The 13,444-nt window shown below is 37.6% G+C and overlaps 2 protein-coding genes across 2 annotated transcripts in view; one reads left to right on the forward strand and one right to left on the reverse strand.

Annotated features, from left to right (window-relative positions):
- LOC115631890 (trans-1,2-dihydrobenzene-1,2-diol dehydrogenase) overlaps positions 1-13,444 on the forward strand; it is a 31,973-nt gene that overhangs the window by 9,082 nt on the left and 9,447 nt on the right. The gene's annotated exons all lie outside the window — the stretch shown is intronic.
- LOC115631169 lies at positions 120-8,559 on the reverse strand. Its single transcript, XM_030527859.1, has 6 exons — positions 8,535-8,559; positions 6,613-6,882; positions 4,665-4,826; positions 2,248-2,581; positions 955-2,202; positions 120-828 (listed from the first exon to the last, which is right to left on the reverse strand). Exons 1-6 carry the CDS (start codon positions 8,557-8,559, stop codon positions 120-122), a joined length of 2,748 nt encoding a protein of 915 aa, XP_030383719.1.

Here is a 13,444-nt window from a genome sequence, read left to right on the forward strand (position 1 = left end):
TCTTTTTTGTTTAAAGCTGCATTATTTACACGTAAATGTTTTGAGAGTAAGAAAAGTTTCTCGATAGATTTGGTATAGAGCGCAGTTTAGAAAACACACATACACACATAGACTCAAGGTCAATGTCGCCGTACCATGTCCAATTCCGAAGCCTCAGTGTCTGATAGGCCTTCGAGCAAGTCCTCCAAATCATCATCACCATCGTCCACATCATCGACGAATTTATCGATGCGTTTGAGCAATTTATGTTCAGTATCGAACTTGTCTTCTTCCAGGCTGTCTTCGGTGCTATCTTGCAAGGCTTCACTCGCTTCATCATGATCATCTTCATCATCAACATCATCATCTTCATCGTCTTCGGCATTTTCTGCATCGTCGTAGACTTCGTATGAATTTGTTGCATTGTCGACCTTCACACGCGACTCGGGTAATTGATCATAGTCAAAGATTTGCCGCACTCCACGAGGCAGTTCAGTGGTGGTCAGCAACTCTGACCCCGCCATCTCCAAGTCCTCATCATCCAGCAGACTGACAATGCTGCCCGCCTGGCTGCCAATCCGTGGCTCCGGCTGCTGTGGCATCAACTTCGTGCTACTCGTTGTCACTGGCCTCAGGATCGTACTCATCGTGCTGCTGGTCACATAAATCTTATTGGCGGTGGGCGCAACTGTTGGAGCGACAATGTCGTGCGCATCGGCAAACATGTTGTCGAGCAGACTAAGCAGATCTTCCACGCCGCCTCCAGATGGTGCTGCAGGTGGTGCGGGTGGTGCGGGTGTTGATGTGGCAATCGTTGTTGTAGGGTTCAAAATTTTTGGCCTTGACGAGCTGACCGGCAAAGGCTTAATTGTGGTTGTTGTTGATATTGGCCTGGCGGTGGTGGTGCTGGTTGTTGTTGTTGTTTTTGTGGCCTTGGGCGTTGGTCTAGCAGTGGTAGTTGATGTTGTTGTGGTTGTAGTTGTTGTTGTGCTCGTTAGCGGAGTGGTTTTTGTATGCAAATGCTTGACTTGAAAAGTTTCCACCGTGCCGCGCTTCTCATTGGGATCTGCGATGCGCACCACCGGCTCACGTTTCGATATCACCGGCACAATTTTGGGTCTGTGCGGATCCAACTCGTTCTGGCCATAGGTCTTAACCTTCGAATGACCTTCGATAATCAAATACATGGGACCAAGCAGCGGTTTCTTTGGTTGCTTATAATGCGAGAAGAGCGCATCGGTGGTTAGATCGGGGGCGGGCGCAACAGTCGGACGTTGCGCCAGATTGCTAGTCTGTGGTATGAGCAGACGAGTGCTCTGTGTACTGCTGGGCTGGTGGTAGATGGGCTGGGGTGTGGTTGTTGTTGTTGTGCTGCTATATACCGGTGTGGTGGCTTTCGATTCCATCGGCCGGAATCCCGAGCTTGTAACATAATGCTGCGGTGGTGTGGGAGTTATGTAAATGGAGTGTCCATGGTCAGATGTAGTGGCTGCTGTGGTGGGCATCGTAGGCACCGCTATTGTGGGCGGTCCCGGCACAAACGTCACCGGCGCATATGTTGAACTGATGCCGAAAGTCGGCAGCGGCCTATAGGGATGTGTGCCCATCAGATATTTGGTAGCCGGCATGGTGGGCTTCACCGATGGCTTCACCAGCTCCTTTTGCAGCAGCTCATGGAGCCAGGGCTTGCGTGGTGGTGCGCCCGGTGCCATCTGCTTGGGTCCACTCGGATGTGGGTGTATGGCATTGGGGGAATAGCTGGTGGTGCTATGCGTGGAAGTGTGCGGTCGACTGAAGCTGTAGTGCTGCATGGACTCCTGATGATGTGCGTCCGCATAGGAGGACATGCGATTCATGGGGTGGCCAGCGCTGGAGGTGTAGCTGCTGGACATGCCGGGCGCATGCATCCAGGGCGAGCTGGAAGTGAGGGAGGAGGTGCTGTAGAAGTGCGGCTTGTACATCATTGTCGTGGGGCTGTTCAGGTAGGAGTTGCTTGAGATGGAAGGAGAGGGAGCTGCGACCATATTATGGCGATAATCCACATGAGTGGGCTTCATGGGCGAGGGCGCGGCATGCGAGTGCATGGGCGGTGGCATCAAGTGGGTGTGTGGCATATATTGCTGCTGTTGTTGTTCCTGTTGCTGTAGTTGTGGCTGCTGTAGTTGTTGTTGTTGTTGTGGGGCATAGTAGCTGCGTCTGATGGCCGCATACTTGGCCTGCTGGCTGTTCAGATAGTGTGGCGTATGTGGCTGCTGCTTGGAACGATACTGCTGTTGTTGTTGTTGCTGCTGATAGTGTGGCTGTTGATAGTGTTGCTGTTGTTGTTGTTGCTGGTAATGATATTGTTGCTGTCTGGCCCGCTGCTCATTGCCAACGCCCAACAACAAAATCTCACTCTTGGTCTTATTCCGCAACACCTCCGGCGGCAGTTCGTTCTTCTTGGCCTCATTGCTCTTGCTACTGCCATTATTCTCGGCCCAATAGCGCACACGCTCCAATGCTGGCGGGCTATAGTCATAGGTAGGATCCTTTTGCAATGGATCGCCATGGCCCAGTGGTCGCCACTCATTGTTGTAGTCCACACGAGGCGGCGTTGTGTGCGCTGTTTGTTTGTGTGCGAGAGTGTGTGCGTGTGTTGGAAAAAGAAGAAAAAGAAGTGGAAATTTGTATCAATTTACTTTTACATATGCTGCTTTAATTGCCCGTGCAAAATCGAACCTCAGGCTAGGCGCCAAACTCTCAAATCATAACTCGTTAAAGTGTTAACAAATGTTTGCGCCGTCACCTGATGCAGACGAGCAGGCAGGCCTATGACTATGACAAAGTTTATGCGACAAGCTTACACGTTATTATATCGTGAATAGTGAATACTATGTGTATAACACACTAATAACAGACTATAAGACTTCTAAGCTCTTGGTGGGCCTAACTTGTCATCCGAATTCAAGGAATCAAATCAATTTATACTAAGAAGAATATAAGTAGATTTTTTTTAACTTTTTAAAACAATCATTCTCAATATCTCTGCTTGGTGTCGTTCACAAAAATGATCCAGATGGAAAGAACTTAGCTAAAGGGACACTTACAAAGATTGAAAAATATAAGGTTCTGATGAAATAACTCCAATTTCTTACGATCAAATATGGGTAGCGAAAAGCTGTTTACCTTTGCAACTCATTAAGTAATTGATGGCACTACCAAAATATATATTTATAATGCACTTTATAAGTACTGCAGCTTTTGAACCTATCTCTTAAATATATTTACGGCTTAGAAGCTGGTTATTTCATTCCCCTAATGTGTAATGATTAGTTTCATTCTTTTACACAAATATAAACTGAAGAAGTCAATTAATTATGTTGAAGAAAACTGGAAAACTATTGCTATTCAGAAAACAATGATTTATGTAAATTAATGTGGATCTATAATGAATCAATTTAAAGCTAAATCAATACTTGCCATTAATTAGATTCTCAAATGCCTTTCAAATCAGTTCGTTTAACAACAACACTTTTTTTTAATAATTGAAATGCTCTTAGAAGTTTCCAACATTTTGTCAGCCTATCTATATCACAAATATCTCAAAAATGCGAAACGTTTTGGTAATAGTTAACAGATCGGAAACTAATTTTATTTGATTCATCATGAATCTATTTTTAGCTAATTTTATACCTCCCATTAATTAAATTCTCAAATGCCTCTCAAATTAGTTCGTTTGAAAACAAACAACATTTATTTTAAAATTTGAAATATTCCTCTTTTTCAGCCTATCTATTTTACAAATATCTCAAAAATACCAAAAGTTTTGGTAATAAAAGTAGTTAACAGATCAGAACGTAATATAATCTGTTTCATCATGAATCAATTTTAAGGTCATTTAATACCATTTAATTTACAAGTAATACTATTAATTCGATTCTTAAATGCCTTTCAAATCATGCCTTTAAAATCTTATATAAAACTTTTTAAGTTAAGTAAAAATTCATGAAAATCGTATTAAAAGACAGTGGAAGTCCTAATTTTTTACCACACTTCTTGAGACATTCCTGTGCACTTGGGGTATTTGAATCTTCCAACAAAGTTTGGCCTTACTTATAAAATAAATTCTAATAAGTAGATGCAATAGATTTCTCGCCATAATCTCAAAGTCGTCGAATGTAAATATTGTTCAACCATTGGCGCATAAACTTCGAATGCCGTCGAGGCATTAATTGGCTTTAATGCCAGACAATTGGAGGAGGTGTCTGCGTCTAGTTAGGTTTGATAGCAGTGTGCATTTTCAAAGCGTGATGAAGTCTCTGGCACTTCGACATGTTTGCCAAATTAACTCATGTCAGAGGCCAAGCCGCAAGAGTGGCAGACAATGTTTTGGCCAAGACCTGCGCGCCCACCCATAACTTGAGCTGCCTACCACCTACCTGGGTGCCAGTCTGGCGGTAACAACAACTCAGCACTCAAGCCGGCAGAGTCACAATTACGAACCACTTGGGGCCAGTGGAGGCAACAGCAATCAACACAACAAACAGTCGCGTCTGTGGCTCCGAAATGAATGCCAACGCGCTCGCCAGCTTGATTGACTGATCAACGTGCGGCAGTTGCCAACGTTGACGACGATGTTGACTGGCTGAATGGCCGAATGGCTGACTACCTGGCTGGCTGGCAGGCAGGCAGGCAGGCTAGCTAACTTATATGCTGGTTGGCCAGCTTCAGCTCCTCATAGCCGCCTGATAAATTATTAGCTAAAACCAGACAAATCGCTTTCCATTTGAATTTTTCAGTGGTGCGCCTGCGCGCCCAGCAGAGGCCGCTGCCATCACCATCGCCATTGCCATTGCCATCGCCATCGCCTGTTCCATCACCACAGATCAACGTGAGGACATCAAGCGGAAATGCAGCTCATATATCCACGCTTACACTTTTCGATTTGCTGTTTGGCCAATTGCTTTAGTATTTTCGGGTGGGCGCCTTTTAAATTGCTTTGGCTTAAATGCCTTTTGGCAGGCAAAATTGTAGCTACACTGCACAAAATTATTTGTGTTGGTCATTAATATGAAAAATTATACGAATGTAACGACCAGATCCGATCTCTACCATATCATCGAATTTATATTCTTAGAACTTAAGTAGCTCTCTTAATGTAATATACTCATAGAAACGAACACTTGGTTCTCCATTTCTTGAGATGTATGTATGCTCTATTTCTTGAGTTTGCAATTTTCTTTCAAGGTTTTTAAAAAACTACTCTTTCTATTTAAGTCTAAGTCCACTAAACTTGGCAATCATTTTTTTCTTATCTATAAGTATAACAATCATATGAATTTATTTTATCTGTCAATTGGAATCTCTGGATTAGTCTCTTGCTTGCGTATCTGAAATTGGAATCTCAATTGGAATCTCTGGATTAGTCTCTTGCTTGCGTAGCTGAAATGGCAATGAGATCTATTAAAAATGATTTCAATACCAAATTTATATGGGATTTTACGATATATTTAAGCAAATTTTAATTTATAAATAGAAACTAGGAAACTGTTTTCTTAAACTACTTTAGGTAACGCAAACAGTTGACAACCTCTAACATCATCTGGTAGTCCTATTAAACAGATTTAAGAATATTTTAAAGCAAATTAAAGTTTTCAATTGTAGCTAGAAAACTGGTTTTAAAAATAAGGTTAGATAATGCAAATGGTTGGCAACATCTACTTGTAACATCATCTGGTAATTCTTTTACACAGCAGGTTGTGTTTAAAAATGATTGTCAAACTATCACAGTAATCGGAAAAAACTTAGTAATATTTACAGTGCCGCTATAATCGGATGGATATTTCTATTTCTATAAGTGACAACTAACATCTAAATAAGTGTGTATTGAAAAGAGTTGTACCACTTTTTTGTTGACAGTTGCAATAGCCTCTTCAGGCTTAAATATTCCAATCAATAAATTGAATTCTCTACTTTGTGGATTCGGTTTATTGCTTCTGATTGAAAGCAGCCCCCTTAGTATGCTGGTAATATATCAATTGTGTTGCTTTAACACTCACCGAGTGGTGCACAGTGGAAATGTGTTTCAGTCGAAAAGCTCAAGTTTTTCAAAAGTTACTTGTTAATGGTTTTAATTTTATCAGGACAGATAAAGCTAATGTTGATATTTGTTATTGTGTACAGCTAACTATCTACATGCATACTAGCAGCCGTCAATCAGCCATTCAATCACTCAGTCACTCATTCACCGCAATCCTTGCATAATTGCCAGCAAGTCGTTTTCACTTTCGTTTGCACGGAACGCGGACCACATTAAAATACCGCGCATGATTGCGTTAAAATTGTTTGATCTCCTAATGCAGGCCATTAAAATTGCGCCGAAACACGAAAGTCAGGCACCGGCAAAAACCAAAATAATATATATATATATATATATATATATATATATATATATATATATATATATATATATATATATGTAAGTATATATATGAGACCTAACATGACAGCCGCACCGCACCACAGCACAGCACAGCGCTTTGTGGCCATGGCCGGCGTGTCAATTATGGCGGCATTTCGTCAGGCAACAAAATCAAAGTGCAAATCTCTCATATTTGCGGCATTTGTTTCGGTTCATTCCTCTCAACAACTCACCTGTTATTGTCGTCGTCTTCGTGGTCGTCGCATTGGGCGCCAAGACATTCACTTCATCCTGACGCGATGTGGTCGATGTCGATGTCGTTGTCATATCTCCCAGCCGTGGCTGCTGTTGTGGTTGCGTGGCCAAGACCTCGAAGACCTCCTCGCTGGTGGTTGGGGCGGGTGCAGAGCTGAGAAGGCAGAGCAGTGCACATAATATCGCAGTAATGTCGATTTTGTGGCGATCGGTAATCATAGCTGGTGTTTTTGTTGTTTTTGGATTATCTGCAATTGCAAATTTGCGTTTGTTATGCTTTAATGACAGTGCAATGCAGGTTCAATATACTAAGCTTTAGTATTTTAAATAATCTGCCGGTCTCCACGACTGGTCGCGTTAAGGTGTTGTTTATTTTGCGATGGATTAATATTTAGTTCAATGAAGAAATCCATAATATTTTAAAGAGAATTTAATGTTGTCCTTTAAAGGTTTATAGTCTAGCCAAAATTTTTTTCATTGATTGATTGATTTAGTTCAATGAAGAAATCCATAATATTTTAAAGAGAATTTAATGTTGTCCTTTTAAGGTATATAGTCTTGTCAATTTCTTGTACTTTATTGCAATATTTTTGTTAAAAAAGGTGGAACTACAAGTATATTTCATGAATTTGCGCTAAATAGTTTATAGTTTATAGTTAGTTTATAGGGGTGTTTATTTTATATATTTGACTGCAATTACAATTTGTTGTTCATTTAAATAATTATAAATAAATAAGAAACAGTTAAATGAGAACAAATTCAACTTTCATATAAACATTGCTGGCTTTTACATTTTTTAAACATATAAATATAATATAAATAATTTTAATGACAGAACAACGCTTGCCAGCTTGGTCAGCTAGTATTCTAAATAATATCCTTTTCAGTGTCAAAATACGCAAATAATTAGCTTCACAGAACAATCTTTAAATCTCTTAAATGTAAACATACTAAATGGTTTGTCATCCCCAATACTTATTGGCGATTTTTTTTTTTTGTAAAATGGTAAAGTTTCAAAAAATAACTTATTTCGGTGCGATTTAAAATTGGCTTGAAAAAGATGATTAAAAATACAAAAACACTGCGTTTTTTATACTTAGTATTTATAAAACACCATATTGTTAATTTTATTATTTAGTGGCCGACATATAATTCATACTTAAATCTAATTGAAAATGATTTGGAAAACGTTTAACGAATTAAAATACGCGATATTTTTCGAAGAAAAAGCCCTATTTATGCTGATGAGTCTAGGTTACAGACTTTAAAAAACGTAATTTTGAAATTAATTGGAAATTAGTTTTATGAATGAAAGAGTTTTAGAAACTGAATACAAGATAGCATACAGTCTCTGCTAACTAGGAAAGAGCATACAGTACTAGAAGAGTATACCAATTGCCATTAAAAGCGGCAGAAGATTAATCTGATTGGAAAACAATGGCGAATGAATAAATCATAATTGAATCATCTTTGTTGAAAAACTGCTTTTGTTACATATATATATATATATATTACAAATATTCAAAAAGATATAGGTGCCATATATATATAAATAAGCCAATTTATGATAAAACTAAGATAAATAAAGACAAATAATTTATTAGAATGAAATAATAACTATTGGTTTATCAAGTTGCAACAAATTTAAAAGAAGATCTGTTTCGTTTGAAGGTATATAAGAGACTATTTAATTGAGAACAATTTAAGCAACTTAACTGCTACTGTGAGTTACCAGACTGACCCCTAAAACATTATTTTTGTATATCTATTAGCATTTTCAATTAGCAACAATAACACAAAAAGATTTATTTAATATATTAGAAATTAATTTATATATTAATCAATAATATTAGAAAGAAAATTAATTTAATTAACTGCTTATAAATTGAGGACTAATTACCACTTTCCGGATCTAAGAAACACATTGATGTCAAATACAATAAAAGATCAACAATAATGCTAAAACAAACAAAATTTTAATTACTTCACCGAATTCTGTGCTACATACATTTAATTTATTCTCTGAAAACGTTTAACTCGAAAGCACAGTACTGACTAAATGAGCACTACAGCTTAAGCAAATTGTTTACTCAAATTGTTTTTACTCAAATACAAAACGAATGACTGTGGCAACGAACCTGCTAGACACATTGCATATAATTTGAGAAAGCAATGCAATACGAGCTTATCGACGCTTATTAAATGTAGTTGCATAATTTGACAAAAGAGAGAGGTTGTGAGGAAGAGAAAGAGCGAATGAAAGAAAGAGAGAGAGAGAGAGAGAGGAAGAGGAAGAGGAAGAGAAAGAAAGCAAGAAGGAATGAAATATTTTAGTTGCGCCTTAATCACACGCTCGGCTTATATCGTATATTGTGCGGCTGACACGCCTGACAACTTCATTTAAAATTTATTATAATATCACATGCAGGTCGGGCCATAGCCTGGGAAAGAAGTCGCGGTACTTGGGTGGCCCAACGACTGTTGCTGGGTCCCTTTTTTAAAAAGGGGCCACGACATGCGCGCATGCGGTGATGATTCTTTTTGTGGCAGTTGCTGTGCATATCCTTAGGGGGTTTACTTCTTGTTGTTGTTGCCATTTGCTGTTACGGTTGTTGTTGTTGTTGCTGTTTCTTGACTGTCGAAAGTGAAATTTTGTGCAAAATCTTTTGATGCCTTTGTTTTTGCTTTTGCTTATAAAAATTTGCATTTATTTTGCAGCACTGTCTGCTGGTTGTTGTTGTCATTCCTGTTGGTGCTGCTGTTGTTGTTGTTGTGGTCGCTGCTTGTTACATGCCGGTCGGCGGCAATCGTAAAAATTAACTTGATTACTACACGCATAAATAAAGCCATTAAATGGCAAACATCTTGCTCTGGCAGCAATTAAAATCAAATAAAATATGCCAGCGCCATAAAAAACAACGCACATTTACATACAGACACACACACATACGTACATGCATCAATACATACTCGTATGCAATGATGAGTGCAAAAAAAAAAATGCCAAAGAAAAAGAAATGCTTGATAATTACATTTCCTTAGCCAGCAGGTCACAGCTATTACAGGCCTTTAATTTAATTGTTCGTAATAGTTGAGGAAATTACATGACGTACTATTTATGCAGAAAAATAAAACGAAGGCGATCGGATCTGCGCTTATTTAATGATCTTGCTGGCTGTGCTCGTTAAAAAAAAATATTACATATGTATTCACACATCACTTGGATTATTTATCGGCGCGCATTTCATTTTATATTTATGCATAGAAACGTACATAATAGAGCTTTAAGTCCGAGCCAATAACATTATTTAACTTACATTGCACAATAAGAAATGCAATTGAATTGTATTATTTATGTTGTACATCGAGTATTTGCTTATAGAATTTGTAAACATAAATTTTACTCAATTTATATAACGATTTAAAGTTTTATTCGATTAAGCTAAACAGAGATTTTAATAGGAATTGTCATAGTAAAGACACTTCCGAATTCTAAAAAGCACTCAAAGAATAATGATTCAGGCTGATATACTTAATTGGTCCTGTGTATTGCACCAAATCCCAGGACTATGGTCATACTAAAGCTAACATCACACTACGATTTGCGCCTTAAATAAAGAAAACCATTCAGCGAAAAATACAGCAGCTAGATTTTTTTGAAATATCTGTTATATTCTATTAATATTCTTTCAAAATTTATATTTAATTTAATTTTTACATAATTGATTATATAAAATGCACAGATCTGCACTCACAATTGGTCCTACAAAGACCACGTGCTGAACGGCACATTACTTCACTCCATAATGTAGTTTTTAAGCAACGTTAACTAAGTCCTAACAAATTCAAAATTAATTAACGCACAAAGGCGTGACCAATGCGGGCAGTCAATCATATTAGTCAGTCGGCCCGAAATATGAGTGTGCAAAGAATATATATATTTTCAATATTTTATTTAAACAAGAATTAAGCCTTCAAGCCACGTAAGCTGTTTGAAATATATCGATACAATACTGCTTCGTATATTCCAGCGTTTTTGAAAACTTTACGAAACATTAGATATAATTTAAAATAGGGATGAAATTGAATTTATTTAACACAGATTGGTTTCCAAACGCCCTAATAAGGAACGCGACAGTTAAGAATTTGCAGAACTGAAAAAATACTTAGAAATATTAAATGAAAGTTATCAACCAACTTAAGCATGTTAGTCCATAAAGCTTCTAATTTATTTGTCTATTTTCATATTTGAAATCCCATTAATTTACGACGATTTTCTATATCTGTTTGCCACGAAGAGGTGCGTTAAATTAGGTCCATCTTCTTAGGAGTCATTCTGTATACGCAACTCTCTATTATACGTTGATAATTTACAGCTTAAATATCCTGTTGGTTATCATGTGATACTAAAGCATTATGCTAAATAGCTCCTGAGTAGAAGTCACGAAACCGCTGTTTATCACTTCATAACCGTTCATGAACAAAATAAATTATTATAACTCTTATCTGCTACCGGGCCATAACTCTTCACTTTACTCTTCTGTATTCAAATCAGTCAACACCTTGAACAAAAATTTATAAACACCACCCTCCAGCTATGAAACTATGCAACAAACCACATACGAGTATGACTGACAAATGGCTAAGCAAATCCAAACAGCTGCAATTGTGGGACACACTCGAAGCGACAGCTGCTGGTAAGTGGCCAGTTAAATCAATGAACAAACTGAAAAAACTGCATAAAAGCCGAAGCACAAACAGACAGACAGACAGACAGACAGGCAGACAAAGCGACACACAGACGGATAGGCAGACAGACAGACAGACAAACAAACAAACAGACCGACCAACCACGCAGCCAAACAAACTGATAAACATACAAACAAGCGCAACAACAACATGGAACTTGCAGGCCCATTCAAGTGCGCGACACTTTTTATGCGCCACGCATTAAAGCGAACGATGCTGCGTAAATAGTAGCACCAGCGACAACAGCAACAACAACAACTGCAACTGGTCAGTAACAGCAGCAGCAGCAGCAACAACAACAACAACAAAAACAAACTAGCGCACAGATGCATACCAACATGGCAGCGTATTAGCCAAAGACAAATACTAATTGCAGCCAAAGCAGCGCAAAAAAACGACACGATCGTAAAAAAAAGTATTGGATGAAGGCGACAGCATTTGCGGCAGTTAATTTCATTTAAAGAATGTCATCTTCACTTTAAGTGAAAGATAAATGCGCGCACTTACACAAACACACACACTCTCACACGCACACTAAAACAAGAGTTAGGTCTTCAGCATTGTTCAGCATCACGGGGCGTATGAGCGATGCCTCCTCTTACCTGCCAAGTTAACGAGCGTGTTAATTCTATGCGCCAAGAGCGTTTCAAAGCCTTTTCGATTTCGCTTGAATTTATGACCAACATCCGCACATTAAGTCTTGCATTGCAAAAAGTGAATTGTATAAATAACAAATGGGAAATAATTTATTTACGAATCGGTAGTAAATCAGCCGATTGGTTCATTATCAGTTCTTGTCAACAGGAGATATCTGTTAAACTGAGCCACACAGTGAATTTTTTATTGTCAGTTACGGAGATACACAAATCATGCCTCTATTTGACACTAGGCTCTATTTTAGTTTACATAGAAATCTTTTGTGCTTAAGAATGAATCAGAAAGGTCTCTGCTGGTTGTTTCCACGCTATTCAAGTCTCTGGCTTCCTATTTCTTTAACAGCCCAACTGCAATCAATATAAAATCTAGGGTAAAGGATTCGAGCCTTTTTTGAGGATAGCTAACAAAATATATCTGCTTTATTTAACATTACTTTATTTGTAGTCTACCTCAATTCAGTTTAATCTCATTTCTATTTAATTGAGGTTTTATTCGACCTAATTTCAAACCTATCCCTATTTTAGTTTCGATTTCCATTCTTTTTCAAAACTCTCTTTTTCATTCTACTTTACATCCAGTCTTTTATTTTAATTTTATTTTTTTTATTTTCATATCACTTCAATGCGCTTTTAGATTAACATTTTATTAACATTATATTTTATTTAGTTCTACAAATTTTGTATTTTACGCAATTTTTATATCAGCTTTTTAATATTTAATTGTGTTTCTAAGTATTTTAATTAATTTTTAAATTAGTAATCCATCAAATTTTTAAGTACATTACTTGCAAGCGGATGTATGCCTGAAGGACTACATATATGAGCATTAGAAGCAAAGCCAATTGCCAATAGCCTTTGTTAGTTTATTAATAAAACTTATAATATGATTATAAAGAGCCACGACTTCATAAAACTATTGGTATTAAATATAACCTTGCACTTGTCTCTCTCTTTTTAAATACTGCTAGGTTACATTAAGACATTAAAAGGACTTTAAGAAAAAGTACCCAACATAATAAAATAACAACATTTGAATCCAATTTAATATGTTTTTTCTGTGTGAATTGTATTGCCTTTGAAGGACAATTATTTGTTATGCATATAGGACTTTCATATAACTTTCTATGTGGTAATCGCGATTTCCCCATAATTACTCTTGAAAAGCATGATGAAATAACACTAACATATTACAATGCTTATCAAGGCAGAAAACTGGCAAAACCTACCATAAAACGCGGGCTTAAATACGAACTGTAATGGCGTGGAGGGAATGATCGAATTTCGTCTAATCCTTTGCCACTCTTTTATGTTTTTTTTTTTTTTTGATAGCTGTTGTTTGGTTTGCTTGTTGATTAATATGCAATCATTTCCTTTTTCTTGCGATTGTCACAAATCAAAGACACAC

Source organism: Scaptodrosophila lebanonensis, unplaced genomic scaffold, assembly GCF_003285725.1.
Source record: "Scaptodrosophila lebanonensis strain 11010-0011.00,11010-0021.00 unplaced genomic scaffold, SlebRS2 tig00001412-arrow-pilon, whole genome shotgun sequence".
NCBI lineage: Eukaryota > Metazoa > Arthropoda > Insecta > Diptera > Drosophilidae > Scaptodrosophila > Scaptodrosophila lebanonensis.

Coding starts and splice junctions, on each gene's coding strand:
- LOC115631169 (XM_030527859.1), bottom strand. CDS start 8,559: ATGTGTTTCTTAGATCCGGAAAGTG. Junction 4,827..6,612: donor GAAGACGACGACAATAACAG/GTGAGTTGTTGA, acceptor GTGATGGAACAG/GCGATGGCGATGGCAATGGC. Junction 829..954: donor ACGAGCACAACAACAACTAC/AACCACAACAAC, acceptor TTTGCCGGTCAG/CTCGTCAAGGCCAAAAATTT.